The sequence below is a fragment of the Marmota monax genome, unplaced genomic scaffold, assembly GCF_021218885.2.
Source record: "Marmota monax isolate L192 unplaced genomic scaffold, Marmota_monax_Labrador192_F-V1.1 WCK01_AAM20220418_F8-fsc00008, whole genome shotgun sequence".
Taxonomy (NCBI): domain Eukaryota; kingdom Metazoa; phylum Chordata; class Mammalia; order Rodentia; family Sciuridae; genus Marmota; species Marmota monax.
Window position 1 is genome coordinate 11,864,941 of NW_026694432.1, and position 19,508 is coordinate 11,884,448.

Genomic DNA, 19,508 nt, shown 5'->3' on the forward strand with positions numbered 1-19,508 from the left:
AAGTGACGTATCCTCGCGCTCGTGGTCCTGCGTGGTTCACGCGCGTTCCCTCGGCGGGCCTGGGGAGTTCCGCGCTCGTTTACCCATCGACAGCCAGAACCGTCCGGGTCCCGTCGGCAAGATGGTGAAACCCAAATTCAAAGGAAAGAGCACCATCAACCCCTCCAAGGCCAGCACAAACCCGGGTACGGGCTGCGGGGCTCGCGGAGGGGGAGCTTGGAGGAGACATGGGGGAGGTCGGAGGGGAAGGAGGGCACCTGAGTGGCGTCGCTTGGGGTGACCTCGAGCCCAGTGGCTTTGGGGGATGAGAAGGGAGAAGCCAACCAGCGTTTGAGGTGGTTTCTCAGTTGGGGACACCGGGGAGGTTTGACAGCTCGCTAGCCCGGCAGGCCGAACTGCAGTCACCTGGTTGAAAGTCGGTGGGGGTTGAGGACAGCGAAGCCCGGGCCTCTGGCAGCCTTGGGGCCTCGCCAGCTGTGAGATGCAGAGAAAGATAGTTTGAGGGTGGCCTAGGCCGACCCGGTGGGCTTTTCACACGTGACTCCACTCCCCTGCCACCTTAGCTTTGACCATTTAAACGAGAAAGGGCCCGTGCATTCTTCCTCACCGGTAAAAATGACTAGGAAACCCTAGAGAGATAAGTATGGTCATTTCAGTCCAGGTGTTTTTTGGATATGAGTCTAAATTTTGGCAAGGTTTCACCTACAAGGTGAACAAGATAAGTTGGTGGGGGTATGGGTGTCCCTTTCATTCCGATTTAGTTAGTCAAACTTTGTTTTTAAATATGGTTAAGAATTTTTGTCCACCCACCATGTGTTGAATGTTTTCCTGGATGGATGATAAATTAATCCTGTTTTTGTAGACTGGAATCTGAGAATATTAGCCCCCAAAAGGCTGTCAGAGGTCATGATTTTTTTTTTGGTGAAGAGACTGAACCAAAATAGAGGATGTGGCTTGTCATGGTGGCCACACTTCTTAGTAGAGTCCCCAGTCCTATGATGCCAGGCAGTTTTTTACTGCATTTTTACTTCAAGAGCAGGTGACTTGAAGGGCTCCTTAGGTGAGAAGCTAGGCTAGTATTACCTTGTTTATTTGACATTCTTTTTCTCTCTGGGGTAGAAGGAAGGATTCCTACTTATTTTAATTAGACTAAAATTGACAACTTTTTAATTAGGAAGTTAAGAAACTGGAGCATTAAGAACAATTCCATATTAAAACTGTAGTGTCCATGGTGCCTTGCATGTGTCAGGCACCAGTATTGGTTAAACTAAGACGTAGATAGGCGTCTTGAGTGTAAGAGCACAGATTTTGATTTGGTTCTGGCTCTGCTGCTTCATAGCTTTGTGACTTTAGGCAAAGTGTCTGTGCCTTGAATTCTTAGCTGCCAGCATGGACATAATGTATCTCTATATGATTATTGTATAGATTAAGTGAGATAATGACTGTAATATGGATTGTTCATTGTCATAATTAAGCTAAAATATTAGCTATTATCATATATAATCATATTGAAGATCAAAGATTGGATACATTTTTTCATACCATGTAGCTTTAAGTAATAGCTTATTGGAGCAACATATGGAAAAAATAGAGATTTTGTGGTGTAGTTTGTACAGTGTGGGTGAGCTACATGGTTCAGTTTAAGCAGTGACCATCCTTATTGGTTATCAAATAGTGTACTGTTTACTTCTGCCCTTCCTAGATCGAGTACAGGGAGCAGGAGGCCAAAACATGAGGGACCGTGCCACCATCCGCCGCCTGAATATGTATAGACAAAAGGAGCGCAGGTGAGGACTGGGTATTGCCATCCTTTCCCCTTTCCTTTGTACCCTTGACTTGTAGCTGAGACCTGTTAAGCCTTTGGTGTTCCCACCCTCACTTTCCCCAAACAGGAGTAATATGTTGTCAAAATAAGTCATTCATTTTTGGCTAAACGCATGGTTAGTGGATGGTGAAATAGTGATTGTTTCATAGTACTTTCAACAGGTGACAAGTGTCTTGCTCCTCACAGCCCAGGTCTCCACGAAGGGCATGTTAAATCTCAGAATTAAATATCCATCAGGTAGAAATCAAAGTATATAGTTATGAAAACTGCTAGAAAAACTGTTTTTCAGTGTCAGACTTTTTAGATCACAACATTGTGGCACTTGGAAACTCATCCCAGCTCAGTTCTGCTGAGGCAGCCTCCACCCTAGGGACTTGCTGAGTGTGGCATTTTGCTAGCTGGTCTTAATTTGTTTGGTAATTAGATTCTTCATCTGTTCTAAAAGATGTGTCTAAAACACAAACATCAGTGAACTTAATCTGCCTTAGTCACCTCTTTGCAGTTTGTTTTAGAATTTTGAGTTCCAGAATAAATCATCCTCTACTTAAAATTCATTTAAACCAGGCTTCAAATAATTACCAAAAAACTCAAATATGTGATTTTTTTTTTTTTTAAAGCAAACAAACAGTGAGCAGATTTTTAAACACAGCATTGTTACTCATCTAGCAGAAATCATTACGTGCTCTGTTGCAAGAGGTTAAATGACTTTTGGGCAATCTGTTTCAAATATAGAAGTACTTTTTGTTTACTGAAATCTGTACTGCATGATCATTTAAAAGAAAAAAAAAGTCCTTTTGATGGAAAGGGTATTCTGTAAACCAAGCTTTGCTGTTGCCTTTCTTCTGTCGTCAAACCAGAATCTGTTATTTCCTCAATTTAGGAACAGTCGTGGTAAAGTGATTAAGCCTCTGCAGTATCAGTCAACAGTAGCTTCTGGCACAGTGGCACGAGTAGAGCCAAATATTAAATGGTTTGGTGAGTACTGTCCCTTGTTATTTTGTGCAACAGAACGAATGTTGTATGGGAAAGACTAGAATGTTTAAACATCTAAAAGGCATTTTAAGTGTCTAAAAGGAGCTTTTGGTGAGTGAAACTCAAAAATTATAGGAAGAAGGGATAAAAAGTACCCCTAATAGAAGAAGTACTGGGGAAAGTGGTGGATTTCTTAAGTCTCTTTTTGAAGAGAGCTTATCATTCTTAATTGTAAGTGAACCATCTTAAGCAGATAAAAACAATCCTTAATGACTAGCATTCACAGACCTTGGAACTCTTACCCTTTAATTTCTGGTTGTCTAGAGAGATTGCTGTTTAAAAGGTGGCTTTGCAGATGTGTTTGTGCCATTAACTCCCAGAGTGGATCTCACTGTTGGTGCTTCCAGGAGTGAATAGATTATCTCCTATTGAGGCTTCTTCTTTTTGACTTTTCAGCTTTTCCAATAGCCATTGGTAAGATATGTGATGGTCATCATTTACCTGGTGTTTGAACTCCTTGCTTGGGGGCAGATGGCAATGTCTTTTGAATATCTTTTACACTTTTTGTTGGGATACCCCTTTAGAAGTGCAAAACAAAAAAGTGTCAAAAAGGGGATGAGGGATGTAGCCCAGTGCTAGAGTGTTTGCCTAGCATGCGCAAGGCCCAGGGTTCAATCCCAGTACTGAAAAAAAAAAAAAAAAAAGAAATGTCAAAGAAGACTGTAGAGGAGCATTTAGCATGGGTACTGGGACTGTAGATCCAGAGTGCCTGAGTTTGGAATCAACTTCTGCCATTTGTATGAATTTGGGTAAAATTGTTAAGTCTATTAATTTCTTATGTAAAATGAGAATAAACCTGTAATCTCAGGAACTCAGGAGGCTGAGGTAAGAGGATCACAAATTTGAGGCCAGCCTAGGCAACTTAGTGAGATCCTGTCTCAAAACCAAGAATAAAAGGGACTGGAGATACGTTAGTGGTAAAGTGCTTCTGGGTTCAATCCCCAGTACTGCAAAAAATAAATAAATAAATAAATAAAAATAGTACCAACTCACAAAACTGTTGTGGCAATTAAATTAATAAATACATGTAAAGTGCTTGGAATAGTGCCTAACATACAGGGAATGTCTTTTATGCATTTCTGTCAACAGTGCCTTGATATTTTGAATTTGTTATGCTGCTGCTATTTAATTGAGTACTTTCTTCAGGATCTGTCACTTAAGATGTTCTCCAGGGTGTGTTTTAGGGCTTCATTTTATTCTCTTTGGTGGATTTAATGATTAATATTCGTAACCCTAAAAATTGTAACTACGACTGTTGCGTTTCTGAGCTTCAAGGTTCCTGGTCTACATCAATTGATGAGCTGTGATTGGCTCCAGATTTCTTTGCCAGAATGAGGAGGAAGTAGGACATTTTTCAAATCTTAGTCCCATAGGGTGATGTTTATTTTTCAGTTTCATTCAGCCAGGAAATTGGGCTTGGAAAACTGTTAAATTCCCTTGTATGTCTGGGTAGTAGATTAATTCATGGTGTATGAATGCAGGAAAGGCAGTTTCTTGGTTGTTTCCTCTCCTTTCTCAAGTTTGAAAATAACTGTGGGGATTGGATGTCTAGGTGCTTGGAGAGTAACTTAGTGTCATGCCTTTCATTGTATTGGTGGGAAGGTGGGTATAGAAGTAAAACTAAGTTATTTATTAAATGGCAACATTCTTTATTTGTAAAACAGGAAACACACGTGTGATTAAGCAAGCATCATTACAAAAATTTCAAGAGGAAATGGATACAGTTATGAAGGATCCATACAAAGTTGTCATGAAGCAAAGCAAGTTACCAATGTCTCTTCTCCATGACCGAATCCAGCCTCATGTAAGATGTAGGGTATCTTTGGTGATAGAATTTCTCAGGCAGACTGCATGCAGTCAACCTGTCTAACCTGTTTGTCTTTGACTTTAATAAACTTTGAACTTTCTGAGACTTCTCTGTTTATCTTCATTAGGGTCCTCACTTTAAGTTTTGTGAGGAACATGCTGTAATGTAGTGAATCAAAACAGGTCTTTGAGCAAGACCTGAATTCTAGTCCTTACTCTGTCCTGCCCGTCATGTACCCTTTGTTAGGTTTCTCTGTGAGCCTTAACATTTTCTTCGGTATGCAAACTTGTCTTAGTGGTAATTCCATCAGACTGGGGGGGAAATGTAGGATTAGAACCGAGTTGGAAGGAGGCCTTTGGTGTTGCTTGCTTCTCCGCTTTTGTGAGGCCCCTGGAAATGCTTTTCAGCCGGAGGGGGGGCGGGGGGTGTGCCATTCAGATTGGCTGTTGATTGCTGGAGTTGGAAGGACAATCTGGCAAGAATGGGATGAGTGTCACATGGAACACAGACATCGCCTAATGTTGGCTTGCATGTTTTTGCTTGCATTGAATAATAATTCCCAGAAACATAGCCAGTACATACACTTCAGTTCCAGTATAAGGAGGGGAGGAAACATTGACATGCATACATGGATTAAGCAGTTCAAAGAAAAGTGTTTACTTGCAGAACAAAATAAAAACCAAGGCCTGGTTATTGCCTCAGGTTTTGTCAATTAGGTTTTGTTTTATGATGGACTAAAAGAATGGCACCTATTAGTGGAATGGCTGTTTTCTTTCAGGGAAACACATGAGTGCAATTCATGAACCACAGGCAAGTTGCTCATTTCCCTTGTTCTCTTTGTCTGTTCTCCCTAAAGCCATCTTCTAACCAGCTATTGAATCCTGTTTATGGGAAGAATAAGAGAGGTTCTATTACAGATTTATTGCTTTGTTGCTTGTTCCAGTTGCTCGGTGCTCCTAAAATCCAGTACTTAAATATCTGATACATAGGATGAAGGGTCTGCAATTGGACTACTCAGCTTGGATTATGGTACAGGAAAATTCTTAAATCAGTAGGTTTTCTGCTTTTGCCTTGAAAGCCCTTACCTATTTTATTTTAGTGTGATATCTGTTTGCTTTGAAATCTCATTCTGCACATTTTAGTCAAATCAGGTATACTTTGACTTTTGCACATTCAGCTTATATGTATTAGAATTACTGTATTTCTGGCTTGGTGAGGTGCTACTCACTAATAATCCCAGCTAATGTGGAGGCTGAGGCAGGAGGATCACAGAGGAAATGGATACAGTTATGAAGGATCCATACAAAGTTGGATCCTTAGCAGTGTAGCAAGACACAGTCTCAAAATAGAAAATTAAGAATAAAATAGGGCTGGGATGTAGCTAGTAATAAAGTGCCCTGTGTTCATTTACCTATACCCAAAAGAATTAACTGTATTTCTGTAGCAATACAATAAAAATGATGCAACTTACTTTACATGTGTATTTTAATATGTACAATGTAGTAGGCTTATGGACAGTGTATTTTCTAAGCTAAGATATATTCGGGAATAGTTTTGGTCATACTTGATTTTAGAACCTAATTCCTATACAAAATGTGATTCTTCTGTTTTGGGGATGTTCCCTGAGGATACCAAGTAAACTAAGAGGTGGATTAGAGAATCCAAGCAAGTGATAGTAGTTTAAAGATCTTTAAAGGTTGGAAGGGGAGATCAGTTAAAGTTGTTCTGTCATCCTGAGGTTTGGAGTGTGTATCAAGGGGAAGGGGGTGATTTTACTTTATTTTTTAAAGGTGGTTCTCTGTTGGCTCTCAACATTCTGTTACGTGATAGATCCTAACTCAATCTTTGACTTTTATCCTGCTTCAAGAATTCCTATGCCTGTAACTCCTTTACCGCACATCAAGTTCTAGTTAGTATCAAGTTCCTTTTATCACATCTAAAGTATTATTTTGGACTTTTGCTAGATGTTTTTCATCTAAAGACTTTCCATGTGCATTTAATAAAAATGTTACCTAAATTAGGGAAAATGTTATCTGAAACTAAAATGCATCTTACAAAACAAGCGATTCCTTTTCGCCATGAAAGAAATTTTTTTTCTTTAACTTCCAAGAAAAGGTTGGCATTTACAGTTGGTTTAAAAAAAAACACAAATTTGAGTATGATTGTCCTTGACAAAATCTGTGAATTTGGCAAACTTTATGCACTCATTTGAAAACTCAAAAAAAAAATAAGAAAAGATAAGTTAATTTTCATCATTGTAGCCTTAATTACATTTGACTAAACTTTATGATAAATGAAATAAAGCAGAGTTTTGGCAAATCTTAAACACAACTATTCATATTTTCTTTAATTCATTACTTTTGTGTTCCTCCAAAGAAGCTCACAGAACTTCAGAATAGAACAAGTGTTTGTGCTATTTAAATAAGCATTTCTGATTTGAAACTAGACCAAATTCATGTTCACTTAGATTTCAATGTGGTTGAGCTCTGGAAAAATAAAGACAGAAAACCTTTACCGGGTCGGTTTTAAAATTTTTGCTTTTCCTCAGTGCTTTCCTTAGTTTTATCTCTAATTCTCCTTTCCCTTTAGAACTCAAAGGTGCACATTCTTGATACTGAAAGTTTTGAAACTACATTTGGCCCTAAGTCTCAGAGGAAGCGGCCAAACCTATTTGCAAGCGATATGCAGTCTCTCGTAGAAAATGCTGAAATGTCCACTGACAGCTATGACAAGGGCAAGGATCGTGATTTGGTAACTGAGGATACTGGTGTGAGGTATGCTGTCAAAGTTTGCATGAGTCTCATCATTTGCTCCTCTGCAACAAAATGTTTTAACCTATTTTGCCTGTATGAAGTGTTGATATAGAGAGTTCTCCTGTTTCCTTAGACCAGAAATATTGGTGGAATTCAGTCCAGACGGAAACTATTTAGGATGGCTTGATTGTCACAGATCTCTTCATCCCCCAAATAAAAATAAATGATATTTTCTTCATCATTATAATAGTAGTATATCCCATCATAGACAAATTAGAAAATACAGTTAAGTTGAAAAATGCAGCAAAAAGAAAATAATTCATAATCCCATTACTTCATTAAAAGCATTGTTAATACTTCGTTAACTATCAATAATTAACCACTGAGTGTTTATGGTGGCCTGTGATCCTCTGAAGAGAATATAGATAATTATGAACCCACATAAAGTAGTGGAATTTTTTTTAAAGTTGATGGATCTTTATTTTATTCATTTATTTATTTATTTATATGCAGTGCTGAGAATGGAACCCAGTGCCTCACACATGCTAGGCAAGTGCTCTACCACTGAGCCATGACCCCAGCTCCAAGTAGTGGAATTTTGTTGTTTTGTTTTCATTTAGTTTAGTTTTGGAGCTGAAGAGAGGAATAGTTCATAACTCTCATCAAATTCATGTAGGGGATCCATAACCCAAAGAAGGTTCAGAATCAGTCACTGATACATATCCTTTTAGGTCTTCCTTATACTCATTTTTTATTTACAAATATAATACCTTTCATCTATTTTAACTTGCCTTTTATTTGTGTTTTCCTGTGTTACTGAGAATATATTTTGCTGGGCCTGGTGGTGCATGCCTGTAATCCTAGCAGCTCTGAAGGCTGGGGCAGGAGGATTACAGCTTTGAAGCCAGCCTCGGCAACTTAGCAAGGCTGTAAGCAACCCAGTGAGACCTTGTCTCAAAATAAAAAGTGCTGGGATGTGGCTCAGTGGTTAAGCACCCTTGGGTTCAATCCCTGGTAACAAAAATATAAGAACAAAACCAAGCCAGCCTCAGCAAGTTAGCGATAGATATCCTGTCTCAATATTAAAAAATAAAATTAGTGGCTGGGTGCAGTGGCACATATCTGTTTTTGCTTGGCCTCAAAAGGCCAGACATTATCCCTAGTGGGTCCAAAGCTTGTGGCTGACAGCAATGCGGTCACCTCGCTGCTGTCACTGGACAATGCCCCTTCACATTAATAGGGCAAAACCTCCCTCTAGTTAGAGAAACTTGTACAGGGAAATGGAGCCCTGCAGTGCTAATACCAGTGGCTCCAAAAGCTGAGGCAGGAGGATCGTGAGTTCAAAGCCAGCCTTATCAACTTAGTGAAGCCCTGAGCAACTCAGTGAGACCCTGTCTCTAGAATACAAAAAAGGACTGGAGATGTGGCTCCGTGGTTAAGTGTTCCTGGGTTCAATTCCCAGTACAAAAAAAAAAAAATTTTTAAAGTGTTGGGGATGTAGCTCACTTGTAAAGCTCTCCTAGGTTTAATCCCTGGTAACAATCCCCTCCCCCGCAAAAAATAATATATTTCCATGTCAATCACGTACACGTAATGTTTATTATCAGCGGTATTTTGTTGTGGCCAGTCCAACTTAGACATTTGTGCTGGTTTATGGTTCTACCATATGGTAAATAACATGAGGGAGAATGATCAATGTGGCTAAATCGTCTTCATCCCTAATTATTCCCCCAAGATAAATCCTACTGGGCACATTATAGTGTTAAATGTGTGCATGTTTTTCGATGGGCTGCTGCCACATTTTCTAGTTTAGCTTCTCTTGAGAGGTTTACACTGCAGGGCTCCACTTTCCCCCACAAGTCTCTCTAACAAGAGGGAGGTTTTGCTCTATTAATGTGAAGAGGCATTGTCCAATGATAGCAGCAATGTGACTTCATTGCTGTCAGCCCACCAGCTTTGGACCTCCTAGAGATAATGTTAGGCCTTTTGAGGCCAAGTAAAAACAGGTAGCAAGTCTGTTTACAAGAATTATTTGAACTTTCTAGTTGGGTTCATGTCTTCTTCTGATTAGAATTTTTTTCCTCCTCCAAAATGTACAGTAGGTAATGGAGAAAGGCAAGTCTATTTTTGTTTTGTTTCCTTGGGTAAATGTTTTTGAAACTAGTAAATGAACAGATTCTAAAAAATGTCATTTATCGAAAAAATGTCCTTACTTTACATAGTATCTATGGAGTATAGATGGTGATTCAGATCCTGCCAAGGATATTTCATGATTCTTTGACATTGAGCCTCATTACAGCCATTTTTGCTGGTTAGTTTTTTATTGTAGTGAAATATACCTAAAATTTACCATTTTAAGCTAGGAGTGGTGTCACCTGCTTTTAATCCCAGTCACCTTTGGAGGCTAAGGCAAAAGGATCACAAGTTTGAGGCCAGCTTCAGCAACTTAGCAAGGCTCTGAGACCCTGTCTCAAGATATAAAAGGTCTGGGGATGTGGCCAGTGGTAAAGTGCCCCTGGACTCAATTCTTGGTATTAAAAAAAAAAATTACCATCCTAAGTACGCAGTTCAACGGCTTTAAGTACATTTACATTATACAATCATCACCATTGCCCACCTCCCAAAATTCATCCCACTGAAACCATGTGTCCTTTTAGTGCTAATTCCTGCTCCCTTCTGCCCAAGCCCCTGTTAACTACCATTTAAGTGTTTGACTCACCTACTTACCTGCCTCTTGTAAGTGGAATCATGCAGTATTTGTCCTTTTGTGCCTGCCTTATTTCACTTAATGTCTTCAAGGTTTATCCATGTTGTATCATGTGCCAGAATTTCTTTCCCTTTAAAGCTAGATAATATTCCATTCATGTGTTTATCATATTTTTGTTTATCCACTCATCTATTGATGGACACTTGGGTATGGTTAGTTTTAAAATTCAATCTGGGAGTCGGCCATGGTGGCACATGCCTGTAATCTCAGCCGCTTGAAAGGCTGAGTTCAAAGCCAGCCTCAGCAACTTAGCAAGACCCTGTCTCTAAATAAAATATAAAAAGGGCTGGAGATGTGGATTAGTGGTTAAGTGTACCTGGGTTCAATCCCCAGTACAAACAGACAAACAGAAAACTTTAAAATTTAGTTTGCAGACTAGGGATGTGGCTCAGTGGTAGAGTGCTTGCTTGGCATGTATAAGGCCTTCAGTTCAATCCCCAGTACTGCAAAAAAGAAAACAAACATTTCTCTGTAAAATTATTTTCAGTCCATCTCTACTGGTTTTGATACCATTTTCTCTGATATGTTGAACCATTTTCTCTGATATGTTGTCTTTTCCCTAAAATATCCTTTTAGTCTTGATAGTGCTTCTTTTGCTCATTTGGAGTGCTTTCTTGTTTAGAAATGAAGCCCAAGAAGAGATCTACAAAAAGGGACAGTCCAAAAGAATATGGGGTGAGCTCTACAAGGTAAGACTCTAATATTCTCACAAATGAGTGAGTGATTTGTGTCCTCATGAGCACAGATTTTGATATAGGGATGCTGTGTCACAGTACAGACTCTGTGACCCATTCTGTCCTCTATCCCCCAAAGAAACCAGGATGTTGCAGCCAGGCACATACTGCCTTTGTTGTAAGTGATGACATTTTTTTTAAATAATGTTTTTTTAGTTATCAATGGACCTTTTATTTAATTTATTAATTTGTCTATATGTGGTGCTGGGAATTGAACCCAGTGCCTCACACATGCCAGGCAAGTACTCTTCCGTGGAGCCATAACCCCAGCCTGTAGGTGATTGCATTTTAAAAGAGTAAAAGCTACCTGATATATTCATATATTTCCTGTTGATATTTAGATTTCCTACCAAAATGGTGTTCTTATTTAGATTTATCTTACATGGTTAGAGCCACATGAGAAGTTTTAAATTAGTCCAGCTGTTTTGTTTTATAGCTGAGAACTCTTATCTGGAAAGGGTTAATACCCTACGAGCTTGTTGGTGGAAAAAGCCTGATCCAAACAATGCTTTTTAACTGGTTGAGGTATTGGTTTTATTTTGTTTTAGTTGTATATAAACACAATACCTTTTATTTATTTTTATGTGGTGCTGAGGATTGAACCCAGTGCCTCACATGTGCTAGGCTCTACCACTAAGCCACAACCACAGCCCCTAACTCGTTGTGTTTTGAGTCTGTGTAATAATATTCTAGGAAGAAAGACCTTTAAGCATAGTCTCATAATTAAACAGCATCATAATAGGAAACTGAGACTATAAAGGTAGGTAAATTAAATAATTTTGTTTTCTAGAAAAATACACGAGACTTACAATACTAGAAACTTATGGAAGTGATAGATTAAGTTTAATAATCTCTAGTAGTTATGAGATGAAATAGGTATTATCCAAGTTGGCTTTCCTATTTGAAATTTGTTAAGTTTCAAATAGTTACAGGTTGAAAAATCTTGAATTTTTTCATCACTTGCCCACATTCAAGTGTCAGATTGAGGTTGGCTAGCATCTGTTCTCACCAGACTTGAGTTGTGGTTGTCTCTAAATATTATTTCCTCAGTTTCCTTAAATGTCATCTCTCTTTAATTTTCTCTGCAAACCATTTCTGTCTCTTGAATTCACAGGTGATAGATTCATCAGATGTTGTTGTTCAAGTTCTTGATGCTAGAGATCCAATGGGTACCCGTTCCCCTCACATTGAGGCTTACTTAAAAAAGGAAAAACCCTGGAAACATCTCATTTTTGTGCTCAACAAATGTGACCTTGTTCCAACTTGGGCCACAGTAAGTACAGCTACTGATAAAACACAAGACTCTCAAGGCCACTCAGCTCTTGTACACTTTGAGTTATCTGTTAACACATCAGTTTCATGGCTTCTAGGCATTAAAACATTCAGGTATTGCACTCTTGAGCACGTTAGTAGTTTTTGGAGTGTTCTTATTGACCAAAGTGAGCTTCACCAATGGTGGGTAGCAGCAACTCCTTTTGTTCTCTGGTCATCTATAATGGTACAGCTTGCAGGCCCCCAAGGACAGGTGAGTGTGTGCCCTGTCAGAAGGCAGCAGCTGCCACAGCTACTAGCCTGCTCCACATTGTGTTCCATTAATTACATTTAGTAGCAATGAAGGCATTTTTGGAATATTGTTTTTGTGGTTATGAGACAAAAGACAAAGCATTAAAACAATTAGACTTGAAAGAACATTTCAAAGAATTATAACTAGCATTTTCCCTTAGGCAACAGTGCATTTGAAACACAATTCAAACTGTAATTCAAGCTTCGATTCTTCCACATGTTATAAATAAACAAGCTCCAATTTACCAGTGTATTTTCTTCTTTCCTTTTAGAAACGATGGGTTGCTGTCCTCTCTCAGGACTATCCTACCCTTGCCTTCCATGCAAGTCTCACCAACCCCTTTGGCAAAGGAGCATTCATTCAGCTTCTTCGGCAGTTTGGAAAGGTATGAAGACCTGCTTGTTGTTCTGGGAGTTTGGTAGCTAGGAGTTTGTGTGCAGATCACTTGCCACTGTGCATCAAAAGTTGCCAGCCTCACTTCCCTCCATGTATTCTAGAGATGTAAAAATGCATAGAGCCTGTGAAGTATGAGGGATCCTGAGGTGTTTTCTCACTCCACCTTTGCCCCACTCCTAGATTCCCTTTCTGCCACATTCTGGTCCGGTGGATGTCTTCCCTGCACTCTGTGTGTCCACATGTTATAAATAAACAAGCTCCAATTTACCAGTGTATTTTCTTCTTTCCCTTTAGAAATGATGGGTTGCTGTCCTCTCTTTCTTTGGTTTTGCAAGGCCTACCTTGCTTCTTCCTCCCTCCGGGCCTATGTATCATCCTTTGGCCTGGAGAGGGCGCTGCCCACATTCAAGCCTCAGATGCCAGTTGTCATGGATGCCCTGGGACCAGATCACTCTCTCAGATGTCTCAAAACTTATCTTCATGCTCTTATCTGTAATTGTGTGTGTGTTTTTGATTAATTCTACCTGTCTTCTAACGAAAAACACATGTCACCTGTGCCACCCTTTCCCTCTTCCCAGAAGGAAACACTTCCAAGTACTCTTGGCCATCATTTCTGGTATTTTTCTTCATGTTGTTAACACATGCCTATCATTTGATCTTTTGAACTTCCTTAATTCTCTTCCTTGTTTAAGATACTTTTAATTTCCTACTCTGCAAAGTGAGGATTAGATGTGTGTGTGTGTGTGTGTGTGTACATTCTGAGGGTTGAACCCAAGGCCTTACGCATGCTAAGCATATGACTATAGCACCGAGCCACACTTCCAGTAGTAATTAGATTTCTTACAGTCACCTTCCCTCCACACGTACTTTCCTTCTCCTGCTTTCCCTATAGAATTGGACAGTGTTGGACCACATCATTATTCAATCAGTGTTTATGTTGTTATGTTTGTGTGAAACACTAGTATAGCTGAGTCACTCTGTGATAGGATTAGAATTCCTTTCTGATGAAAACCTTTGTTTTTCTCTGGTGTTAATTTGTTCTTTTTATGTTTGTGTCTATTACTAATAGTCCAGAGATGCTCTGGTAGAGTGGGAATGTGTCCACGTGTAACAGTATCTGCCTTGGTGGCCGGCCCTTGGTCCTCCCTCCAGTTGACAGGAACTGACTCTTCCTAGGCCTGCTGCGGTCTTCCTGGGATTTCCTTTCACTATCTTCATTCCCAGGGCTCTTTCCTATGTTGGATCACTTTTATTCTTGTCCAATTTACTCCTTCTGTTTTTGTTTTATGGTGTTTTTTTTTTGTTGTTGTTTGTTTGTTTTTTTGATGTGGGTAGGGGGGATACTGGAGATTGAAGCCAGGAGGTGCTGAGCCACATCCCCAGCCTGATTTTTTATGTTTTATTTGGAGACAGGGTCTTGCTGATTTGCTAAGGCTGGCCTTGAACTTGTGATCCTTCTGCCTCTGCCTCCTGAGTCACTAGGATTATAGGCATATGCAGCTGTACCCTCCTGAAGGAATTTATTACTTGTGGTTATGAGACAAAAGACAAAGCATTAAAACCATTAGACTTGAAAGAACATTTCAAAGAATAAAGTTACCTGAGAATTTATTTTCTAAAAGTTACCTGAGAAGGGGTGCTTCACAAGAACTGTTTTGTTTTGTTTTTTTACTTTGAGACAGTGTCTTGCTAAGTTGCTCAGGGTGCCCTTGAACTTGTGATCCTCTTGCTTCCACCTCCTGAACGGTTGTGATTATAGGAGTGTGCCATTGTGCCCATCTTTTTTTTTTTTAAGAGAGAAGAGAGAATTTTTTAATATTTATTTTTTAGTTTTCGGCAGACACAACATCTTTGTTTGTATGTGGTGCTGAGGATCGAACCCCAGCCACACGCATGCCAGGCAAGCACGCTACCACTTGAGCCACATCCCCAGCCCATTGTGCCCGTCTTTAAAGGGAAACTTTGAGAGACCTGTCATTCTGTCCCTGTTCTTCTGTCACACTGTTGCGGCATCACTGCATTGCCTTCTGGCTTCCCGTGTTGACATTGAGAAGTCAGAGGCCATTCTGTCTCCTAATCCTTTGTGGCTGTGATCTTTTTAGAAAATTTCTCTTTTGGAATTTCACAGTATTGTGTCTGAAGCTGGGTCTTTTATTGTGGAGTGAGCAAGGCATTCCATGGGACATCCAGCCTGGTATTGTCTGTTTCTTTGAAATTTCCTTTTCACTATCCATCATCTTTTTCTCATTCAGGAATTTGATTTTTACCTCTTGGCTTAATTCTTGAATTTTCATAACTTTTCTTGATTTTAGTACTTAATTATTTTGCTCAGTTTTCTTGTCTTGTACATCTTATACATCACTTTACATCTATAATATCCTCTCTGTCTCTCTGAGAATGTTAATGATAGTGGTGTTTTCAAGTTTTCCTTATTCCCAACATTGACTTTGTTGGCTCCAAGTTTCTTTGTTTTACTGTCTTTTCTGCTAGTCATGTTTCAAATGGTTATTCTCCATATTTCAGAATACTTTTCTGATGTGCTGGTATGAGCCTTTAATCCCAGCTGCTCAAGAGCTGAGGCAGGAGGATGGCCTAAGCCTTGGAATTCAAGATTGCCCTGATAAAATAGAAAGATCCCATCTGAATAAAGGAATAAGGCACCAAAAAATGATTTTTTAAAAAATTTTTGGCATAATGGCTCATTGACTAATAGATTTCATTGTGGGGTGATTAGATAGTGACCCAGATATTTTGTTGTAAAACAGATGTCACTGTTGATAGGTCTTTTTTTCTTATGGTGTGAGTATCTCTAAAACAGTCTTCTAATTTCCAGCCCTGGCAGGTATATAAACCTGGCTGCCAGCTAAATGTGGTGGGGAACACCTGAGATCCCAGAAACTTGGCAGGTTCAGGCAAGAAAATCCCAAGTTCAAACTGAGCAACTTAATAAGACTCTGCCTCAAAATTAAAAAAAAAAAAAGTTTAAAAAGGGCTGGGGATATAAGTCAGTGATAGAACACCTCTGTATCAATCCCTAGTACAGCTGCTGGGTCTTGAGCTCTCTCTGGGAATAGGAACAAGGTCTCACTGTTTGATACTTAGGCTTTGAGTGTATGATTTGGGAAACAGCCATTTGCTGCTGGTATATTTAAAAGGATCCATTTCAGGTTAGAAAATAAAACATTTTCAGACATGCAGGGTCTCAAAAATCAGGATTTCCTGAGGACCTGGACTTCTTGGGGAATAGAGAAGCCATGTGCTTGTGCTGAGTGAGGGTGGGGAACAAGGGGTTTGGCCACTTGCCAGAGCCAGGCCTTTGGCTTTTAGTCCTCTTCTCAAAGGTACCCAACATTTAATTTCAGGACTTTTTGTTATTCCTTGAAATTATCATTCAATTTTTATGAATTTTTTCTTGACCTACACATTGTTAACCTTAAAACATTCAAGGGTAATTTCATGTGGATACCGAGGAAATGACTTGCCTCTGATTTATTAATCAATGTTTGTGTGCAGCTCACTGAGGCTGTGTAGCTGGTATGTGTCTAGGCTTCCAATCACGTACCAACAGGTTTGTGCTATACCCTTCAGATCAGCAGATTAGCAGTTTATCTTAAGGGATATTCATGACTGAACAGATGTGGTGTGTATTCCCTTTTTGCACAGTTGCACACTGATAAGAAACAGATCAGCGTGGGGTTCATCGGCTACCCAAATGTTGGCAAGAGCTCTGTGATAAACACGCTGCGCTCCAAGAAAGTTTGTAACGTGGCCCCCATTGCAGGTGAAACCAAGGTACGTCTGACTTGGGACTTGACTTCCGCGTATTTTATTTCTGTCATGGGTGATTGTTTCAGACATAGGGATTTCTGTCTCTCCCCCTTTCACTTTTTCTTTTCTTCTGGGGATCAAACCCAGGGCCCTGCACATGCTAGGCAAGCATGCGGCCACTGAGCCACACCACCAGCCCCATCTGCTTTGCTTGGATAAAACCACTGTTGGCAGTTTAGATCTCCATATACTAATTTTGAATGTACCAGGGCTTTTTTTTGGTTGTTCTTTGTTTTGTTTTCCATTTCAGTAAGACTTGAGCATTCTTCTTATGCCACTGTGTGTAGCTTTGGTGTAATTTAGTTAAGGCCATTTATATTTAAGCCTATTTCAAATTGTCATACCAGCCTTTTACTTTTTTTGGGGGGGGGGGGTACTGGGGAGTGAACTCAGATGTACCCAACCACTGAGCCACATCCCCAGCCCTATTTTTTATTTTATTTAGAAACACAGTCTTACTGAGTTTCTTAGCACCTTGCCATTACTGAGGCTGGCTTTGAATTAGTGATTTTTTCTGTCAGCCTCCCAAGCCGCTGGGGTTAAGAATTCCTGGCTGAGCATGGTGGCACATACTCATAACCATAGCAACTTGGGAGGCTGAGCCAGGAAGATCACAAACTTGAGGCCAGACTCCACAGTCTAGCAAGATAATTGTCTCAAAAATAAAGCCAGGCATGGTGGTGCAAACCTTTAATCTTAGCGACTCTGGAGGCTGAGGCAGGAGGATTGTACGTTTGTGGTTAGTCTCAGCTATATAATGAGGCCCTAAGCAACTTAGGGAGACCATGTCTCAAAAATAAAAGAACTGGGGATGTGGCTCAGTGGTTGAGAACCCCTGGGTTCAGTCCCTGATACAAACAACAACATCAACAAAATGGTGGAATGTAGCTTGGTAGTAGAGCATCTCTGGGTTCAGTCCTCAGTAACACACACCACAAAAAAAAGAAAACTCCACCTTCTGGTAGAATCCGAGAGTTGGGGGGCCAGGGAACAGAGTGTTTGGGGAATAGCATGGTTCGGTTTAGAGGTAAAGAGACAAACAGTACTCTGCTTCCAGACCACTTTAAGCCCAGAGAATGGTTCATTGGGTGTTTCTGTATGATGCTAAATGAAAATCCTGTCTGTATAATTTTTGCACTCGTAGCTGATGAAACCTGGGTCCTTGGTGGAAGTGTTGTGGATGTGGCACAAACAGGAGAAAAGCACTGGATTATCCTGCAGGTTGCTTTGCTTTGACTCCTCCCTTCACTCTGCGCTTCTACTGCAGCAGCCATGCAATTGTGTGAAGTGTAGCTCTGAGCATTTGACTGAGGGGTGTCTCTGCTTTCGACTGCAGGTCTGGCAGTACATCACCTTGATGCGGCGCATATTCCTGATTGACTGTCCAGGTGTGGTTTACCCCTCTGAGGACTCGGAAACAGACATTGTGCTGAAAGGAGTTGTGAGTAATTTGGTCCCAAAGCCTCTGTTGTCTTTTGGGAAGTTTCTTAGGGAACACTGGAAACCTTTGCTTTCTTCCCATTCACAAGGCAGTTTGGGGTCAGCCTGTCCAACCAAACTTCAGGCACATGATGCTGCACAGGGCAGCCTCTCTCTCCACTTCAGCCTTCTTAAGGAGTTAGTGAAACCATGAGCATATCTGGTCAGTATCATCTGTAGCAGAGTTTGTAGTTTACACACAGGATTCAAAGGGAAGCAGGGCCTATTTATGTTCAGTGATAATTCATCTTAGAGGGTTTATGGGTTGAGTCATTTTGGAGCCCAGTCATTTCCTCACTTGTTTCTGAATACAATCAAAAACTCTGAAGGCTCCCCTTGACCTTAACCATGCATCCTGTGTACATTCTTCCCTTCCATTCTTAAAACAATTCCATTCTTTTCGAGTTCTGGGATTGGCAGGCTGTTAACTATTTCTGCAAATTGGTAGCAGGAGGCATTCCATGGTCAAACTGCTTGTGGAAGCCACACAGTTTTGGTGAACTGGTAGAAAAGTTGAATTCTGGGCTCCATGGCTCTGGTAGTTTCAGTGGTGCTTCCTGCTGCCAGCCATATGCAGCCATCTCAGAGGCTCCTGCCAAGTCCTCTGGCCCTGTGATACTGAAACAGATTTCATGTTATGAAGAACACCAGAAACTTCCCTACCTCTTTACAAGCAAGAGATTTCTATGCACATGTAGGTTCAAGTTGAAAAAATTAAGACTCCTGAAGACCACATTGGTGCTGTCCTTGAGCGGGCAAAGCCAGAATATATCAGCAAGACATACAAGATTGATTCCTGGGAGAACGCTGAGGACTTTCTTGGGAAGCTCGCTTTTCGCACTGGGAAGTTACTAAAGGTGATCCAGGGTCTGAGAGAATTTGGGCTGGTATACACTACAGGCGTGCGTGTGTTTAGTGTGGAACTATTCTGTGTGCATTGTGTGAACAGTGTGAAACTTACCAAAAAGTGATGGTGAACAGCTGCGACAGCTGAAGTGCCCCCAAATTGGAGGTGGCTTTGTTCTTTGAATTTAATTGGGAATCTTTCCTAACATTTCAGGGTGGAGAGCCTGACTTGCGGACTGTGGGTAAGATGGTTCTCAATGACTGGCAGAGGGGCCGGATTCCTTTCTTCGTCAAGCCACCCAATGCAGAGCCACCAGCTGATCCCCAGGTAAGAATATGGTGGACCCAACTCTTGGAAAGCGTGATTGTCTACTCCGATGTGGTGTAACTTCTGGTTGCCTCCCTCAGTAAAGCATCTTTCTTTGTGGTAGATATCTCAGCTGCAGTGTCTCATTCCAGAGTGCCACTACCATAACA

At 40.5% G+C, this 19,508-nt stretch overlaps 1 protein-coding gene across 1 annotated transcript in view; it reads left to right on the plus strand.

Moving 5' to 3' along the window:
- Gnl2 (G protein nucleolar 2) overlaps positions 1 to 19,508 on the plus strand; it is a 25,663-nt gene continuing 6,155 nt past the window's right edge. The window contains exons 1-12 of the mRNA XM_046469203.2: positions 1 to 185; positions 1,703 to 1,787; positions 2,706 to 2,800; positions 4,522 to 4,661; positions 7,254 to 7,438; positions 10,807 to 10,873; positions 12,033 to 12,191; positions 12,754 to 12,867; positions 16,542 to 16,670; positions 18,043 to 18,147; positions 18,884 to 19,042; positions 19,246 to 19,359. Coding sequence (XP_046325159.1) covers positions 122 to 185; positions 1,703 to 1,787; positions 2,706 to 2,800; positions 4,522 to 4,661; positions 7,254 to 7,438; positions 10,807 to 10,873; positions 12,033 to 12,191; positions 12,754 to 12,867; positions 16,542 to 16,670; positions 18,043 to 18,147; positions 18,884 to 19,042; positions 19,246 to 19,359 — 1,416 coding nt within the window. The 5' untranslated portion in view covers positions 1 to 121. The remainder of the gene's footprint in view (positions 186 to 1,702; positions 1,788 to 2,705; positions 2,801 to 4,521; positions 4,662 to 7,253; positions 7,439 to 10,806; positions 10,874 to 12,032; positions 12,192 to 12,753; positions 12,868 to 16,541; positions 16,671 to 18,042; positions 18,148 to 18,883; positions 19,043 to 19,245; positions 19,360 to 19,508) is intronic.